The 21169-nt window shown below is 35.9% G+C and overlaps 1 protein-coding gene across 1 annotated transcript in view; it reads right to left on the reverse strand.

Annotated features, from left to right (window-relative positions):
* The window catches only part of LOC149773284 (uncharacterized), an 85737-nt gene that overhangs the window by 33248 nt on the left and 31320 nt on the right, over positions 1 to 21169 (reverse strand). Inside the window, exon 3 of the mRNA XM_089946497.1 lies at positions 4330 to 4347. Within this exon, the coding sequence (XP_089802623.1) occupies positions 4330 to 4347 (18 nt within the window). The remainder of the gene's footprint in view (positions 1 to 4329; positions 4348 to 21169) is intronic.

The following is a 21169-nucleotide window of genomic DNA, read 5'->3' on the forward strand; positions in this document are numbered from 1 at the left end:
AATGGGAACCAGCCTCGATATGAGTGAACATAAAATAGAGTATATGTGGATTGAGACAAGATGGCCGCTATGGCTTAACCGGCTTGAAGCAGCTGTTCCTTTTTTAATGCCGTTTTCATGATATTTGTGTTTGTTGCCTGTTTTCATCTTCGTTATTGTGCTGATTATGTATAGGCTGTTAAATTCGTATGTTTTTCTTCATCTCCTTGTTTTGGAAACGAAAACAATTAGACCTTTTCTCAGCTGTCTTGCTCCACGGTTTTTGAACAAACCGCGATCACGTGATACTCGCGAGTCAACCCGTTTATGCTACGATGGACCCTCATTAATTGCTTCAAATGATCACTCCTTGACTGTCCATATTACATTGTGCCCTTGACTAAACGAACTGGGACTACATTCATCATTACCTAAATGTAAACAGAAGCGAAAAAAGAAACGACGTTTCAAAGCTGGACGGTGTAGAACAGGAAAAAGAATCCCAGTTATCTCCCTTATTTCGGCACACCATTTTAAAAAAATTCCACCGTTAATTTACATAACCTAATCCAAATCCATATTAATTCGTCAACCTTTGTGTCAACTATCCAAAAAATACCTCTGCGCATTGCATTATTCAACGCCAAGTCAGTAGGACCACCGGAAAAGCGTACAGAAATAATTAATTTTATCAACGACCAAAATATTGACATATTTTTCCTGACAGAAACATAGCTAGAAACATCAGTCGATGAGCCCAAGTGTGCGGATCTAATACCCACTGGTTACTCCATTAAGTCGTTCCCCCGTAATTCTCGCGGAGGTGGAATTGCTGTCATCACAAAGAACTCCATGATAAAACGTCTTAACTACACCACAACATACAATTTCGACCACACATCGTTTGAACTAGTCCAAACCACACTCACACTGGAGCAAAGGTCAGTACATTTTGTCTGCCTATACCGCCCTCCTCCTAGTAGAAATAACAAGCTGGCTGAATCTCTCTTTTTAGAGTAGTTTCCGAATCTCCTGGACTATGGGAATTCGATAGGTGCCAACCTGATTATTCTTGGAGATTTAAACTTTCACTTTGACTGTTCCAGAAACTCAAGTACATCAAAACTCGTAGATTCCATTAATGTTTTCAACTTCAAACAGTCAGTTAACCAACCCACCCATAAACATGGTCACATTTTAGACCGGATTCTTCACAGACCTGATGATAACATTCTACGGTCCTCCCTGCTATCCCATGACCTTGCATCAGATCACCTCTGCATTATATGCCATCTTAACGTATCAGTCCCTAACCCTCCACCTTTATCTGCTACTAATGGAAACCTCCGTATGATACATAGAACCAACATAATGGACGACATCCAAGCTAACCTAACAACTTGCTTACCTCCTACCGCAGAACAACTCGATAACTGTCTGCGTTCATTGCTTGACAAACATGCCCCAGCTACTAAGTGCAGAGTATCAATTCAAAAGTGTTCTCCATGGTATAGCAGTGTTAGGGACCAGCTTCGCACTGCTAAAAGAGACCGCCGTAAAGCTGAGATGCTCTGGCTTTCCACCAGACTCACTATTCATAAGCAAATCTATGAAGTCGCTAAGAAGAATGTCACAAATATAGTCCATGCAGAGAAATCAGCCCACTACACTACTAACATCATGGAAAGTTCAAGCTGCAAAGAGCTCTTCGAGATTACTAACAAGCTAATTTGAAGGAACAAATCAACACCACTTCCAACTACATTACCTCCAGTCGGCCTACCGCACATGTTTGCAAATTTCTTCCGTGACAAAGTACAAACCATTAGAGATAAGCTTGACACCACAATTTCAATTGACTCGTCGTCACCATACAGTTGGGATACAGAATTTGAGCGGCAACCATTAGCAGCATTTGAACCTGTCTCTATGGATTTCGTACATACAATCGTGATGAAGAGGGCAACAAGTCATGTGAACATGATCCAATTCCAACATCACTGTTGCTTGAGTGTTTCAATCCAGTATTGCCTTCACTAACTGATGTTATTAATACCTCTCTCTCATCTGGGAATTCCCATCATTGTTCAAAACTGCCATCGTAAAGCCTCTGCTGAAGAAACCAACACTAGACCATAACGATTTAAAGAACTACCGCCCAGTTTCTAATCTCCCATTCATTTAAAAAATCTTAGGAAAGGTTGTTCTATCCCAGCTTGTATATTATCTAAATTCAAATAGTCTTTTTACCAATTTACAATCTGCATATCGCACTTGCCACAGTACTGAAACAACTCTTCTAAAAGTAGTTAATGACATTCTCTCTGCGTTGGATAGCGGAAAGATTACACTCCTCACCCTCCTTGATTTGTTTGCAGCATTTGACACAATAGACCATGGTATATTACTTCACCGTCTCCTGCATGAATTTGACATTCATGATACATCCTCCTGTGGTTCAAGTCCTACTTTGTCAACAGGACACAAATTGTATCTGCAAATGAAAAACACTCCAGCCCAGTTGATCTATGCTGTGGTGTTCCACAGGGGTCTGTTCTTGGACCTGTTCTGTTCATTATGTACACTCAGTTGCTCTCAAGTGTCATAGATCATCATCCAGTATCTCACCAATTGTAAGCTGATGACATCCAAATATACAAATCTAGCCACCCAGCTGAAGTTGATGCTACCATCCAAGGTGTAGAGAGGTGCATTTCTGATGTGAAATCACGGATGACTTGTAACAAGCTGCACATGAATGATGATAAAACTGAGGCCATTCTGATCACAAAACAAAGACTTTCTCATTCACATAATTTACCTCAAACAATAAATATCAGCAACACCAACATTAAATTCACACAATCAGTACGAAACCTAAGTGTTACTCTGGACAGTACCCTCACATTGCACCAACATGTCATGAACATCTGCAAGGCTGCATATCTTGAGCTGAGACGCATCAGCTCAATTCGTAAATATCTTTCAGTTGATGCCACTAAAACACTTGTGTGTTCATTAGTACTTTCAAGACTGGACTATTGTAACTCAATTCTGTCTCGTTCACCTCAATATCTACTCCAGAAACTTCAAAATCTTCAAAACACAGCTGCTGGGACCATACTTAGAGTACCACGATCGGAGCACACCTGCCCGCCTCTCTGTACCCTACTCTGGCTATCCATTCGATCCAGAATCAAACACAACATTTGTTCTCTGTGCTACGTTTCACTGTCGGACTCTAGTCAAACACACCTATCCGACCTCACCCATGTGAACACACCAGCAAGATAGTTACGCTCCTCTTCTGACAATCATATACTCATTATTCCCACTATGAAAACAAAGTCATATGGACAGCGTTCTTTTGCATACCAGGGCCCAGCAACGTGGAATGAATTGCCCACTGAACTTAGACACAAAGACACAGTGATCACATTCAAGAGGGCTCTCAATACTCACTTATGTCGACTGCAAGAACAAACTTAAAGACCTATTAATGTTTCCTACCTTAAATATTTTCAGCATGTTTTTTTTTATTTTTTAATGTTTTTCTAATTTCATGGTGTTTGTTTTTGTTATAGTATTATGATATGTTTGTATCTTATAGGTGTTGTCTAATGTTGTAAAACCCTTACAGCTTCTAAAGATTAGGTGCTATACAAAGTCCCCATTAATTATTATTGTTAGTAGTATTGTTTGGCTGATCAAGAATGGTTAATGATGCTAGTTATGTTTCAGGAAAATGAATCTTTCCTAGAGATTATCCTAGGTGTAAGTGAAAACAATAGACACATTGTTTTATTGATGGGATTTTTATCATTTAACAGTCTTGAGACTGAATCAAGAACGTGAAATTGCTCCTTGTTATGTTGGAAACTGAATGTCCTATGTTATGACTAAACATAAATGATAGCTTATATCTGAATCACGTATCTAAGAAGAAGATGTGGATGAAACAAAAATTCAAACCAAATGAAACATTTTGATATAACAAGATGACTGACACAAATAACAACATTGTGTAACACAGATTCAAACCACTTTACCCATAGTATATCCATGTCTCCTCAACTTTGACCAATACAGAGTGTGTGTGCTCCCATGTACAAAAGTGAGTGATATTAGTTACCATATAATCATAAAGGATTGTCATAGACAATGGGAGATTCAGTCTCAAATAAACATGCAATCCCGAATGGACTGCATGTAATAGGACACAAATAAGCCTGGATACCAACCACAATTTTAACTGTGTGTGTGTATGTGTGTGTGTACGTGTGTGTGTGTGTGTGTGTGTGTGTGTGTGTGTGTGAGAGAAAGTGATTGTAAAAGAAAGTTTTAACTTACTGTTAGGCGTAGATGGAACTGGAAAAAAAATTTTGTATATATAACAACTGATATACAATACGAGTATCTGAATAAAAGTAACTCCGACTTTTATTATAATGATAATGAAAATAAACACATTATTTTCAGAGGGGTACTGAATTTGTTACAAATGAGAACTAATCTACCTTAACGCCTTCTAATAAAATTATTATGTACATATATAATTGGAAAATAATTATCAAGATCAAGTTTGATGATAATTTCATTGAACATGTTACCCTTAGAGATCACATGTGACGATGCATACGGGTATTTAACATCAGTGATCATATGATATAATATGAAATACAGTTAGGGTGGGTAGGTGTGTGATCCCTAAGGGTAGTGCAGCTTTAGTGAAATTTGGTGAGCATCATTTTTTTGCCAATTTCACTACACAAACCCTTTTGTACCCTAAGGGACCCCACGCAATGATTAGAGTGTATCCTGTGACAAAAGCACAGTAGCGTACAAAGGCGAAATCACTCTGCGTCATACAGCATCATAACTTCGTATGCAATTTCAACTGAACATGACAAATACATGTACTGATTTTAATAACAATGGACTGGAGCTGAGTCAAACAGTTTTTCACTAAATATCAAGTCAGATGTGATTGGCTTATGATAATATTTCAGGAGAAAGAGTCTTTGCTCCAAACAACTGTTTTTAATGTTGTAGCGATCAGGTACCTAAGTGTTTAAAAAAAGTAGCTCTAGTGAAATAATAATAATAATAATAATAATAATAATAATAATAATAATCATAAAATAGTAAATAAAAAAGACTTTATTTGATGAGGGTGTTACGAATCTATGGTCATGAACTAAGCAACAGAAAGAAGCCAAACCAAGGTTTGTAAAACTTTAATAATTTAATTATAAAAGTTATACAACGCAAAAATTTAAGAGAACTTACAGTATTATGAACTGAATTCAAAATAATCCTAAAAGTTCTATTCAAGTCCAAAAGAACTGAATCTTCAGAAAGAATTTCATATCCTTAAATGTACTGGTGGTCTGCCAACTGTCCTGATGTATCACAACGGCATTGTCCAGAACTCATCTGAATAATTCACAATAATCCCAGAATAATATTTTAGTCCCATAAGCACTTTGTAATTCCAATAAATAATCCAAACAAATATTTCCTTTCATATAGTATATAAATACAACATTAAATACATCTGTTGTAACAAGAAAATAAGAATTATAAATCAAATAACTGTCCAGACTTACCTACTTATTATTTACAAGCATAAAGGATGAAACGCATTTTGTGCATACTTGCTACGTTACATTTTGCAAATATCCCACATAAACAAACCTACCTTACCTAACCTATCAAAGAGGAAATAGCTTAATTCTTCTAAGAACCAGCTTGATCGACCTATCCAATGTGAAACGACTCCAAACTTGGAAACAGGTTTATTATTAATATTATTAATATTGACCATAATCATCTACGTAAACACTTATTTATGGACCATATGTAATCTGCAATCTTAATATATTAAGATACAATTTTATACCCATGTAAAAAATAGCTAATATCTTAATTATAGATGATAATTACAATTTACACTCGTGAACAAACATTATACATAATATAGAAACAGTCATGTACCAAAAGTTACAAAAATGTAATTCAGTATATTATACTTTCTCCTCATAGGCCCTAAGGATGAACATATGTTTGTAAATCTAGGGAAACAAACCAAAGAAAGGTAAAGCAAACTTGAATACATCTGTTATATAAATGCACAAAATGTACATGAAATGCAATAACAACATAAATTGGAGTGCATGTATTCAATATTTACCATCAAAACTGCTTTGCGAAGCTTATTCCGGTGTAAGCAAATGATTTTCAAAAGTATTTGTTTTTGGAGAATGGTGCTTTGCAATGATCATGATATCAATTTCTGTCCTTGGTACTGTTGTTGTTGCTTAAAATGAAGCATACTATTCAAATATTGTGGATAAAGTTCATTCATTACTTTGAACATGAATATGGACTTTTGGTAGGTTAATCTGTATTCAAATTTGAGCCATTTTAATTATGATAGATTTCTAGATGGTGCATCATATGTTAAATTTAGAATAATTCTTGCTGCCCTCTTTTGAAGTTTGGAGATTGTTGCAAATATTAGTATCACCTGTTTTTCCCCAAACTGTATAGCTGTAGTCCAAAAGAGGAAGAATGAATCCATTGTAAAATAATAGTTGATAGCTGAGTGATAGATAATATCTTACCGGTATAAACAGCAGAGAGGCCGAACAGACCAAGTTTTTAGACCAAACTAAAGCTTCTACGGAGGCAAAAACAAATTCAAGTGTCAATACAGGAGGGTGAACAGACCACCTTTTAGAAGGTTCCAAATATCGAAACAAGCCCTCCATAAAAAGGATTAAAATGACATAAACGACCTTAAAATCAAAATAACTAAACCCTGTGAGTTCGTCTCTAAGAGTTCCTCTCAGGTTTTAGTTACTTTGATTTTGGTATTTTGTCCTCACTTGAAGTTCATCAAGTTTGCGAATATATTGCAAAAAATGAACCAACTCGAGGTCGATTCCCCTCTGCTGCTATAAATTAAATCATTATTAAATCAATAATGGCTACCTCGGTGAAGCATATACCACTAAATTAGCACGATTGCGGCTAGAAGTAATCAAAATATTTCATCCTGTTCGTGATTTTGTAAGACAAAAACTTCAAGAACGTCAAGAAGCACAAGATGAATTAGCTACGGGTACAGAACAGTTATTTAGGCCCGTTACTAAAGTTAGTGAACAAATAGCCACGGCTACGGAGGAAGATACTCTTCCAGTATTTAAACGAACAAAACAAATTTTACAACAGCTTCCAACTAAAATAGCTGCCACACAACCTCAGCCACCTCAACCTGAAGGTGCTGCTGGTGGAAAACCAAGGGAGGAAAAGGGAACTAGTTTTATGGAGAAATTTACAGGAAACGGTATAAAAACAATAAAACTATTTCAACTGTTGAAACCCCTATGATATAAACAAGTTTCCTGCTTCAAGTTATCCTTCAAGAGATAAATGTTTGAAACCCGAATATTTAAAAATGTAAGTGGTGCCACATGGATTGATTGGGTGTATAAAATAAGCAAAAACATTAATCAGATAGATCAGCAAGATTTTATGTATGCCACATTTTTAGAAGGAGTAGAAACATATTACAGTTATCAACAAAAAAAAAACAACAACAACAAAAAGAAAAACAACAATAATCGTGGACCCGTAGCGGTCAGGGTGATAAATTCGCGATTACCAACTTATAAAGCAACCTACGGAGATGGACTCGGTGATGTTGTTCATGGTTTATTCTGAAGGATAGCCCCCAAAGCAATACCGATCGCAAAACAATTATCAATGAATGTTATTGAAGTTGTTCGTGTTACAGCTCCTGGTGCTATTGGTAACGTTGCCAGTAAAGCGTTCTAGGCAATCAAGGACAGACTAGCACGATTAACATGTAAACCTCAAGGAGGTTCACCAAAAGCGGTCCAACCACAACCTGTGAAATAATCAAGCACTGAAGTGATGTCCGCAAATGTCAGTAAAGTAATAAATCAAGCCTCAAATAAAAAACTAGCAGCCTTGATAAATCAAGGAGCTGAACAAATAAATACAAGTCTGATATCAGGACGTGGTCTTCGTGTTAGTCGATAACAAATTATAATAAAATGTTTAAACGTATATCCGATCCAGAGATTGACATGGATGCACCAGTACTCAAGGATGAGTCTGTGCGTGATTGTCAATATTATTCGTATGAAGCAGTATCGCCAAATCAAACTGGAAGAATTGAAATACTAGTTTAGGACACAAGTAGATGTTTCTTGCCCGCTCAAGCATTTATTGAAGTCACAGGTGAACGTGGAACAAACGTCGCCGCTAATACAGAGTACGGAGATAATGTCAGAGTTGGTTTTGTTAATAATGGCACCATGGCGTTATTCAAAAGTGCTATATACATGACTGATGGAAAAGAAATTGAGACAATCCAAGAAAATGTTGACGTTGCTACAACGGATATAGGTCTGGCAAGGTATTCAGATGATTATACTATATTGGCTGGTCCGACTATGATGTTCGCCAAGGATAATGCTGACCATCCTGATTCCAACCCATTTCGTCTCGTACAAGTGGCGCGTAATACTTCGACTGACCCACAACCTGCTGGAGCGATAGATAGACCAGCTGATGCATTTTTGATGCTACAAAGTCAGAACCCTAATTATAATTTAGGTTTTGCTATACGTAAATTAATATTAAAAGGTAATCATAGAGGATTTTCATGTGCAATTCCACGGTCCCACATCTTTGGATTTTGCAGAAATGTCCGAAAGGTTATTTTTAGAGCCAAACCTACAATTGTTCTTCATCGAAAAGAAGATAATGATTATATTTGGCGAGAAGATGGCGCTGCTGCTGGTAAAGTAATGTTATCTAAACTTTCGTTGTGGATGCCGGAAATGACTCCATCACTCGCTCAAGAACAAAAGTTGCTTTCTTTTATGGATCAATGTGATAAATCGATATTATCATGGTTATCAACACTAACGATTATGTTCAAACTGACATCGACGGTTTATTTATATGGCAGCTAGCATCGCAGAAAGGTGTTTTTGCACCAATTCATATCTTTATTGCTCTTCAAGATGTTACACGATTAAACAATCAAGAAAGAAATCCAATGGTATTTGACAAACTTGGTGTCTCTGAAGTATCTTTAAGAATAAACGGCCATCAAGAACCATCTGAAGATACATTATTGAATTTTGATCAAAAATATATAGCACGTGCATATTATCGTTTGATGACATTAATCGGACGTGATCAAAATATTGATACTGGTTTGCAAATATCACAGTTAGATTTTACAACGCTGTATCTGATTCATTACTTTTCGCTAGAACATGTTGATTTAGTTAAGCAATCTGTCGTTGATATACATTTTCGAGCTAGCGTAAACTCAGGTGGTATTAATTACAGAGCGGTTGCTGTTATACTCAGCGACAAATCAATGTTACTTGAAGGTGTTGGTGGACGAATGAGAGTTATTGATGCTCCAGTGGATAATATGTAGACAATTAGATCAACCGTGTTATTATAAAAATGTCATATAGTCACGTTAATGTCACTCTGACTCCCGGTCAGGTGAAAAACTTACAATCAAAAAACACGAGCACATGCGGAGTAAAAATAACAATAACACGAGATCAAATTGCTGGTAGTGGTCCAAACAAGTTATCTTTGACTAAAACTCAACTAAAACATTTCAGTAAGGTGCAAAAGCAAAAACCGGAGTTCAACTTGATTTCGTTCCAAGTGCCATCAAAGACATGGGTAAAACCGGTGGTATATTTCCACTTTCCTGCTGCCCCAGCTGTAGCAAAAGCCGCTGCGTTAGGGGCTGTTGGAACCACTGCTGGAATGGCATTAAAGAAAGCAACTGGGAAAGGAATTTCACAAAAGGAAAGTTTAAAAAAAAGATCATCACGGACACAAAAACCAACAAGGCGCCCGAAAAAGTCAAATATGCCTCAGCCGGTCGTCGAAGACTACCAGTGGAACAATACGGATCGGGTCTAAGACTTCCAGGAACTCCACCATCATGGTTCCCAAAACGGTTTTAGACGCAGCGCGTCTCACGCCGATGTCAAATATTTATTTACTCGATGCTGCTAAACAATTAAATATAACAAATTTCTGAGATGTTTTCATGCGAGATCAGTTATCAAGCCAACCGAATACCAGCGAAACTGGAATTATTAATCTTGATAACAGCGATGGTCCTGGAACTCATCGGGTTGCTAGCGCGATTGATACACGTGGAATCGCTTATTTCGATTCGTATGGGTTAGCACCGCCAGTTGAATTTCTAAAATACGTACAAAGTACTCCATTTCAAATTCCAATTTAGTACTCAACGCTACCAACACAAACATTAACCGATCCTATAATATGTGGCCGTGAAGTAATTAATGTACTTAACGCGTTATCAAAATCAACCAAACCACCTCACAAAGTCGTGCACGAGTATACCGCAGCAAAATCAAACATTTTAAACAACCCTTAAAGATAATATGGTTGATATTTACGGAAGATCTCTCAGTAAAGCAAAAGGCTAAAAAACGCGATGATATTGATTTATCAAACTATGCGACTAAAGATTAAATCGATAATCTTTTAAACTTGTCCGGGATAGACACAAATGTAGTTGTTATTTTTCAGGATCGATATGGTAAGCTAAAAACCAGCAATATCAAATGGAATGACATAGTTCGACGAGTACTCAGTGCGCTTACGGATAACATCCATGTGTTTACTGACAGCGGAACAATCAGAGATTCAAGTATATCATTTACAACCATCAGAGATAAAATCACAAAAAGTGTTGCAAATCGTTTAAAAAATACCAGTGACACACTAATAGGTGAACTCAACATGAACGGAAATAAAATAGTATTGTTAAGAGATCCAACATCCGACGAAGATGCCGCAACATATAAATATGTTGACCTTAACTACAACACCGTTGATGGTAAATTATCTACGCTGCGGGCAGCGTATGATGTTCACGTAGGCATGTTTACAAATCTCCGCAGAAATTTTCAGAAACAATAAAACCACAGACGATTTCTTTGGTAGTCCGTTGACGCTAAACTTTCTGATATCAAAACTAACATTGATACGATTCAGAAAACACAAGAAGGCGTTGTAAGTTGAATTCCTGAGATTGTTAACAAACTTTGATTAAAATTCCACCAGGAGTTAATCCAGGGCATATTACGAACATCGTATACACAGTATCATCTGGATTCGCAACATGGTCAAAGCAAAATAAAACTATGAAATATATCTCAACATTCACTGGTTCAGAGCTGCAAATTTTGAGATATTTACAACGTATCCATGGCGTCATTCAAACGACAAGCTTTCTGGAGTTGTGTCTATCATATTAACTAGCGGACCCGTTGAAACATTATTACTGGAAGCAGCTCATAAGAAATTAACCGCAACATCTTACTGGTGGTGTCTGGAATTTGTTGCTGAAACACCTCAATTGGTTACTGTGTAAAATAATAATGGCAGCGTCGACCGTCGACAATATAGATACGATCAAGTACTTGAATGGCAATCAACGTTAAAAACCACCATTGACCAGCATACACTGAAAGTAAAAGAATACAAGCGGCATGCTGCTGTCGTCGATGTTTCAGTATACTCAGTATCTGCGTTTGTTTCGTCCGCCGGGGTAGTATTATCAGCGCTAACCCCAGTAACAACTGCAGTAGCAGCAACAATATGCCTTTCATCATCAGCGGCACTTGCAGGTGTTTTTAATATAATCGCGAAAAAGATATCCACGTGCATGAGCACAAAATTGCACGATTATGTTACACAATTAAACACAGCCACAGCAGCATATTCTAAATTATCGTCGCTGATATCATCAATCCTCAATAACGAACAAATATCAGATTCCGAATTTGCGTTAATGGTTGAGATATACAGCCATTTGAAAGAAGAAAAAAATAAATAATGACAGAACTACTTCAGCAGATAGCCGCAAAAACAACTCCGCCGAAAACCACGATGATAACAATAAGCTCAACCAAGCCTGAATTTAGTATTAATTTTCCAACTGCAATTTCGGTAAGCGAGATCGCCTTTGTACAGTTGCGAATATACCACAGCTGGCCAAATATCAGATCAAAATCATTTGGTGGATTACCAGCAAATAATTCGTTGGCGTTTGCAAATAAATAAAAACCAGATGGTACACCCGACTGGAATGGTGTTAGAATACCAACCGGGAGCTATCAAATCGAAGAAATCAACGAGGAATTAGCGCATAGAATAAATAATATCACCGGAAAAGAATCCAAGATAACAATAACAGCTCACGAACCAACGCTGTCATCTGCAATCGAGATAAACTCTCCCGACTACGCCGTGGATATATATCAATCATCGATCAGAACTGTTAGGTTGGCCTGAAAATCCACCACTGACGCATCCGCCACCACCTGAACCAAAAAAGTCTCATTATACAACGGACAAACAATCATACCTCGAAATTACCCATTTATACAGAAACCATTTACTTAACATAAAAAATGCAACGTTGGGTAGTAATTGTAGCTTCATTAATAATGACAGTGTAACTTGGTATTTTATTTATGAACGTGGTAACAGGGGAAGTGCTACAACCATGGCTATTCACCTATATCAAATTATTGAATATTTTAAAATCATTAATTAAGAACATAAACGACAACGAGAGCGACTACAGCAATGCTTTCATGAACATGTTTTTGATAAAGCAAGTTCACGCAGCGAAATAAAAAGACAAGTAGAAATATGAAATCAGCTTGTATCCGAAATGGAATATATTAACTAGTCAGTAATCTAGGCAACAAATGATTACACCGAAAATATAAATCGCTATAAACAACAGTTTTTAAACGAGTATTCGATAACAGAAGTTGATCTATCAAATTTTTAATTTTCTGGGTACCGAGTTTTAAAAAATCCACCAATGATAGCATTGATAAATATTTTCCTGAAATACTTACGCAGTGGAGAAGAACACTGCCGCCGGCAACTATTCTCCGATACAACTAGGGCAAGGACGGAATGTATCTCCGGAAATCTTAAAAATAATTTCGGTGGTCGCGGCCAATCTTGTGTGTGATATAATTGATGGAAGTTACAGCACAGACACAAAAATATAAAATCAAACGCAGCAAGGATTCATTCTTTACTCGGTCACACCGAGAAAACCACCCGGATATCGGATTGTACAAGAACCGATCAATCCGATCTATCTACGATGTCATAATTCACTGTTATCAAAAATAAATTTCAAACTAACTGACCAATCCGGGCATTTGCTGGATTTGAGGAAAAAACAGCACCATAAAAAATAATTATGTTTCCACCCTTGATAAAATCAGGGATAAGTCAACAGGCAGATTGAGAAATACTCAGAACAGATTTCAAAAAAATATTATAAGAAATTTATTTTTTACTGACAATCAGGCTGATTTCTTAATTCTCAAGGATAATAAGGTAGTCAAAATCGTGTAAATCGACTGATTTATTAATTGTGATAGGGTAATAGGTAGTAAAAATCGTGCAAATCTAACATTTCAGTGAAAAACAAAAAAAAAATATTTTACTGAAATCTGTCAATGTACCAAAAAATTATGAAAAAAGTTATTTTTTCCTGAAAATCAGGCTGATTTGTTAATTATGATGGGTAATAAGATAGTACAAATCGTGTAAATCGGCTGATTTATTAATTCTGAAAGTAATAAGGTGGTAAAAATCGTATAAATCCAATGATTTGTTAATTCTGATAGCGTAATAGGTAGTAAAAATCGTTCAAATCTAGCATTTCAGTGAAAACAAAAATAATATAATATTTTACTGAAATATGTCAATGTAATCAGAAATTTATTTTTTTACTGAAAATCTGACATACTACTTTAACTTTCACTTTCTAACTTTCATTTTCAATCGTTTCAGAATCTGACATAATTCTTCTTAGTTGCCTCACACGAGTATTAATTATCTTCTTTGCTTCATATTCACGAGATAATTATGATCTAATTTGTTCGATTGCACGAGACAACGAAACAAATTCCTTTACTCGCTCTCTTCACTCTTTTATTATACTGTACAATGTAACCGGTTATTTTTTGTTTGTTTGTAAGTTAAATATCCTTCTACGTTACATCACTTATATTAATTACGACGTAGATAGTTAATTAATAAATTACGACTGCAAAATGAATCACGATTTATGGAGAAAGCTATATTACAGCATTATCTCCCTTGTTTCAAGTCGATGAAAGAAGTATGCAAATGGGAATTTTTGACAAAAAAATAATGCAACTTTTATTTATTTTCTAGAGAAAATGACGTGTATTATGCAATCTTCTGAAAGTCAGCGGAGAGAACTCTATCACTTGTTTACACAATCGCGGCAGATTTATCTCCGTTATATGTATATAACACTATTAAGACATAAGAAAATGAAATCCAAGCATCATGCAGGTATGAAAATGATAATTTGGTTATTTTATCTGCAACACATTGGACTGAACTCGAGTTAATACCGAAATATTTATCAGCCGCTCTCATTGACTGAAATATTATCTCTTCGCCAGTATATCTATTCGCATATTTTACTACTCTCCTAACAATTGTTTAATACTTTACAGTTTTCCCACGTGCAGAATTCTGCGTTGTGTAATAGCTTGAAGGTTAGATAAATTATTATTAAGTTTATTTCCGTCAATATGATCGATCACAAGACCGTATTTGATCTCGCCGTAAAAATCCTCGAATACTAATCTGTGATTGTAATATTTTTTTATTCCCAGCGGTGAACACTAGATAACCAGCATTATTAACAACACCAACTGTTTTTTTCCGCTGACAGTGTCCTATTGTACCATCAAGAGATGCTTCTTAATTCTCATTATCAGGATGTCTGAGAAATTCTTTTTGCTCCATTTATATATAATATTATTTGTCTAAATTATAATCATCTACACGCTTTATAGCCCTGACTCTGTCAGGGACAGGGTCATTATTGTTTTATCATAATATCTTTTGAGTTCACTGTATCTTTACCACCACATTGTGCGCACAACTATGTTTATTATCTAACTCCAACACCACATCGCAGATATGGTATTGGCCCTAAACTCCCATTACGAACACTTTGCAAGTGATGCCCGCAGAATTCTTTTACGCAGGATTTATTACAACGGTCAGTGAAAACACCATAAACCATCTGCATTTATTTCTTGTTTGAGACATTGTATATAAAATATTTTTTATTTAAATGTTTGTCTGACATATAACATAGAAGAGTTTGAGAGATTGTCCAGAATCAAGCCTTGGAAAAAAGATAAACTTAATCTCGACAGATTATCTCCTGACTTGCCTATAAAAATATCTGGCTGATCCGAAGAATAAAAGTTTAATCAATAAAATTCACAACGCCAAGAAGGAATTTAGCAGCGATGGAGCATCTCACGTGTGGTCAACATTCAAGATTAAACGCAACACCAAAGGTGTCGACGCTAAGATGAATGACAAACGAGCGGCAACTATCATTAACCACACTGACAATCGCAAATATCATTTCAAAATAAAGTTTATTGTGCTAGCAGATTCCGCTACGTGGATTATCCGTGCCAAACGTGATCCTGTCCTTGCTAATGGAAAAACCGCTGTGTTGAGTAAAGATTCCAAACCAGGAATGTTGACTGGGATTGATAAACCGTATTATGAGCGACCGTATCCTATAACAGCAGTTATTTATGGAATTTATCAGCTGAATGATAAACCAAATATTGCTAATCTGAAGCCGATGAGATTTTCATCCTTGACAGAGTCAAAGCTGAATTGTGTAGCCGAATGAGTAACTGTATAAAGATAGTATCAAACTTATGCAAAGCAGTATCATCACTATATAGATATCAGTTTTTGAATGTCAAACATACAGGTTTAAGAAATTTTAAAACAATATGAGTAATACAGCCCCAAAATATGTCTCTGTGGAACTCCTTTGTTGATGAACGTCAGCTCTGATTTAATGTTATTAATAACAACTTGAGAACAGTTGTACTTTTCACGTTTACATGCAAGTATGTTATGGTAAATCCAGTCGATTTTTTAACAGTTCGCTTACTACATCACCATATATTCCATTTATGTCATGTGGTGATGCAATAAACGAGACTTACGTGTAAGTTGAAGTTTGATGATAATTCCATTGCACATGAGTACCAGAGGGATTACAGGACATGACGCTCTGTCATGTGATAGGTCAGTCTCCAGAGCGAAATTCACGTCCGCAAAAAGTACTTACAAAATGCAGTAGAGATGGAATACACTCTGGCATTTCTCCCTGGAGTGCCTGTATCCCTCATATACTCAGGTGTAATGGAATTATCATCAAACTTCAACTTACAGGCAAGTATCATTTAATTACTAATTCCACTGCCCCCGAGTACCATCTGGTTTACTGGAGATTCTAGAGTCAATATATCCCCATTAAAAATAATAAAATGATACAATCCACAAAAATTATACAGAGATCAAACACTTGGAATAAGAAAAAAAGATTAAAGAAACAAAAGGAAAAATTGCAACCAAAGCTATGAAACTAAAGATGCAACTATAAAAAAAGAAATAACATGAAGACAGTCATGGAAAATAATGATCATGTTAAGTACAATCTCTAGTGAGAAGGTAATCACTGAACATACTGTTAATAGTCACTGTTTTTTGATAATATTTCCTAAAGATGGAGTCATTGTGCCAACCAAGAGTTTTTAATATGGTATTAATGGGCACTTTCCAGGCAGCAGCAGAGCTAGATGCCTACCTGGTCCTACGTGTTGAAAACCAAGTAAATCGCTAATGTGATTTTTTACATAAGAATCACAAATTTCAACATTTCTAATATTTGTAAGGTGTAATGTTTTCCCCTGCTGCCCAGTCAGAATAGCTAAAAGCATCACCAACTTACAAGCAAGTTGTTTCAAAGATAATAATATGAGTGGGAAAAACTGTTTCAAGTATTGCAAAACTACAATATCATGTGCTGCTATTTTAAAGTTGGAAAATATTCAAAAAGTTCCGTATTCCACTGATGCATCGACGGTAAACATTATGTTCATCTGAAAGTTTGTTAAGTACAAATACACCTTATTTACCTCTAGCAAAGTTGCACAAACTTCAGTTCCAAACCCTATGCAGCTCAAATGCCTGTTGCTATATCTCAACATATTACTTGGAATTATATTCATCATTTCACATTACGGCAACAGAATATCTCGCCATGTGACAATCAAATCAACATGTGATGTTATCCAAGTTGGCTGCCGAAGTGGATTCATTTGAAATTGAACTACATCTACCATATCTGAACTTCAGATGATACCAACTCTTATGTCACCTGTTTAGGCTCGAATACACATTAACACAAGAAAGAGTGAAAACAACAAGCTTTTAAAAAATACAATAATTTATTTAGCACTAAAAGTTCTGTAAACATGAAAAAAAAATGAACTTACGGTTTTATAGAATCAAATACAAAAATAATCCGAGAATTATCCAAGCATAAAATTTTAGTAGTCCTAAAAACAAAATGTTCTACTGATTTCACGTTCGAATCCCGACGAAGAATCCAAGATGGAAGACGATGATGTATGCTGCAATCTGTAGTATTGAAGTCTACAGTTCCTTGTAGAATAAAACTTCTCACTCCGGTTTCTGATAGCCGAATACATTTTTATATAAAAAAAAACTTATTGTTCTACAATATTACATGAGCACACGTATTTTCCAGACAAATAATGGAATTAATCCTTTTGAATCCATGTAATTTGAAATAACTCCAAACAGCACAACATACAACAGTTTAACAGCCCATCTGCTACTGAGATTAATTCTCCAAAACATGGGTTATATGGGCTTTCTAAAACGTAAACAAGGGTCACGTGATCATCTTCTGGAAGTTTATAGAAGCAAGTACTTGTTACAGCTCACGTTTACCCAGTGTGACCTGACAAAAACCAATCATTATTGTTCTAAGAAATTAAAATATAAAAGATTGTTTATATCTTAAAGACAAGGTCCCATCATGACCTTGGAAACAACCAATCGTTTTAAAATAAAATAGAACTTGTTTACAAAGGTTGCTAAAAATGTGAAACAAGATCAGGATTTAGGTCAACACCTGACGTTTATAAACTAACAGTCAAGGTCAAACTATTTTCTAAACAAAATATCATCTCTAGTGACTAAATTTACATTACAATATCATGTAACAAAAAATAAAAAATTTAAACAGACAAACAATTAAATTGAAATATATATTTATTAAATCAGTTACAAGTAAATCAAATATACATAACACAACTCAAACACATTATGCAAGTTTCTTTTCAAACGTTTATGGATATGTGCTAGTCATATATAAGGATTTCATGTTATACTATCACTGTTATAAACAAACCGAAAATATCAGAATCATGGAAACATTTTTAAATACCAGCCTTGTAGGTTCCATACTCAACACACTCAGCTCAACCTTTTCTGCATCATTCTCTGGCTTTAGTATCTCTGATATACCTGAAGATCAGAGCCACACAGATAATCCCATGCAGGAATTTAGTCATGTACATAGTGAAAATGAAAAAAATGCTACAGATGATAATTTGGAGTTATCCAATATGGCTGACATTTATCCAGAATTCCTGTGGGTCAAACATAATAAATACAGTGTCACTGTGCAAATAGATCCACAAACGTTTGAGTTTGTAAAACAGATATTGGATTCAGAGCCTTGCATGACTTCATGCAGTTCAAGTCCAAAATGGTACTATCTACAGAATGAAGAGAAAAACACTTTGACAGCTACATTGTATAACACAACGTGTGTCCTACACATACATTGGCTGAACTGTTTCACATGGTTAGGTCGTATTATCTGTAAATATAGACAGGATGAGAATACCCATGCTAAAGGCAGTTAAATGCTGACATCTACACCAGTAACAAGATGTAGTACCAAACATGAAACAGCTCCTAAAGTCTTTGACCTAGATGACTCTGGCAATAAAATTAACACCCTCCAGAGTTTCAGGTAATTACACGCCCCATAAATCATGACTATTACAGTGATAGCTTAAACCATAATGATTTCTCCATGTGTGTACACCAAGAAACAATTAGGAATTTGGAAGCCCAAACTGAAGAATCAAAACTACATTTATATGTTATTAAGTCAGCACAGGGAAGGATTAATGAGCAAGAAACCTCATGTGAAACAGCAATTCAGAAAGCAAATAGCAACAATGTCAGATGCTCAGACACAGACAATCCCAATACTAACCAAAAGAAAATGTAAACTGACCATGCACGTAGCAACTGATATCCAAACTAATCCTGCATTGCAAACAACAGTAACCCCCTCTCAGTCATGTGTCACACCTGCAGCAGCAATAAGTGTACACCCATGAGCCTCAGTTCAGACAAGTCTGTTGTCTGTACCAACAACTGCATCTCACAGTGCTCAGACAAATGTGTCAACATCAGCTCGATGAGCTCACACAGCTGAGACACCAATTTCAGCACAAACCAGAGTCCAACACATGAAATCACAAGCCAGAAAAGATAGGACTCTAATAACTGGCTCCTCAATATTGAAAACTATAATACCAAGGAGACTTCTTCAAACAGATGTACAGACTCTAAGAGGTGCAAAAATCGACAAATACAACAAAATTACTACTTTATTAAGTGGAAATGATGCCAGTGATGGAAGGTTACTAAATCAAATCAAAACAGGTTCTGAAAGTTTACTGTATGCTGCTAGGTATTGCAGCCCAGATACATTTATAATAATGATATTAGGACTGCCTCCTAGTGTGGACACCAGGGTGAAAGAAATAAAAGATCTGATAATTGACCTATGTCAAGACTTCAACCTTCAGTACATTCCACAATACACGTCTTTCTTTCTTCTGAACCAGGATGTCAATCTAAACATCTACCACAGAGATAAAATTCATTTAAGTAGAAAAGGAACCTCTCAACTACTGAGAAATATTAATATGTAAGCCCCCATTTTCAAGCACTATAACGAAGAGTAATGTTCCTACGGTGGAGAAACTGAGCATTTGACACACGTATGCCATCATGGCAAACAGACTGAGTGCTTCAGATGCCATAAATTTGGACACAAACACTCCCTCTGTTAATCAATGCATTATATATACGAGGAAGCTAGCAAAGAGGAGAATGCCAGTGCTTCATTTATAAAAAATCTAAATGTACCTAGTGAGACTCTTGACTCTAAATATTCAATGGACACTTTTGTAAATGCAAACTTTAACGGATTTTCAGGGTCTGTATGTGACGTTAAAGACGCTAATATATATGAACATTTAAATATAGAAATAGGATGTCAGAATGATAAAAGTAGTATGGAGATAATCTCATTGAGTAACCAATTGCATGATGACATACATATAATTGATATGAAACTAAATACGAAAGGTGTTAACACAAGTCACTTAAATGTACAGGGTATAGTGGGGGAAAATAGACCAGACTAAGTTAATGTTGTCTTCCAAGGAAAATAATATACATATTTTTGGAATCACTGAAACAAAATTAAGTGCTGACGACAATGATAATCTATTTCACTGTCAAGGCTACAATAAATCATTACGCAGGGACAGAGAGACAGCAGGGAGGGGGTCTTGTTGTATACATTAGGGAAGATGTAAATGCAGAAAGGTGGCTTGACTTGGAGTCACAAGAAATTGAGAGTATCTGGGTGGAAATTTCTCAAAATAATGCAAAATCATTCCTAGTTGGTTTCATTTCTAGGTCACCTTCCTTCAAGGCAATTTGGAATGATAACTTTTTTAAACTAATGGAAAATGTTCTTGCACAGGAGAAAGAAACATACATGTATATACTTGGCAATATAAATAAGGACTTTCACAATACTCAACTGGATGGAATTCACTGGATCGTTAGGCCTAGACCAGCTGGTAAATGAGCCCACAAGGGTAAAAGAAAAATCAAGCACTCTTATTGATCACATTTACACCAACCTATCAGACAAAGTGGTCTGTGTTAATATTGGTTTTGGTGACCACTATCCTACTTTTTTTACTAGAAAGGTTAAATGCAAGAGAAAAAAGAAAAATACACACAAAACAATCACTTACAGATCATT

This window comes from Sinohyriopsis cumingii, unplaced genomic scaffold (assembly GCF_028554795.1).
Source record: "Sinohyriopsis cumingii isolate HCF-2022 unplaced genomic scaffold, ASM2855479v2 utg000695l, whole genome shotgun sequence".
In the NCBI taxonomy this organism is placed as follows: Eukaryota; Metazoa; Mollusca; class Bivalvia; order Unionida; family Unionidae; genus Sinohyriopsis; species Sinohyriopsis cumingii.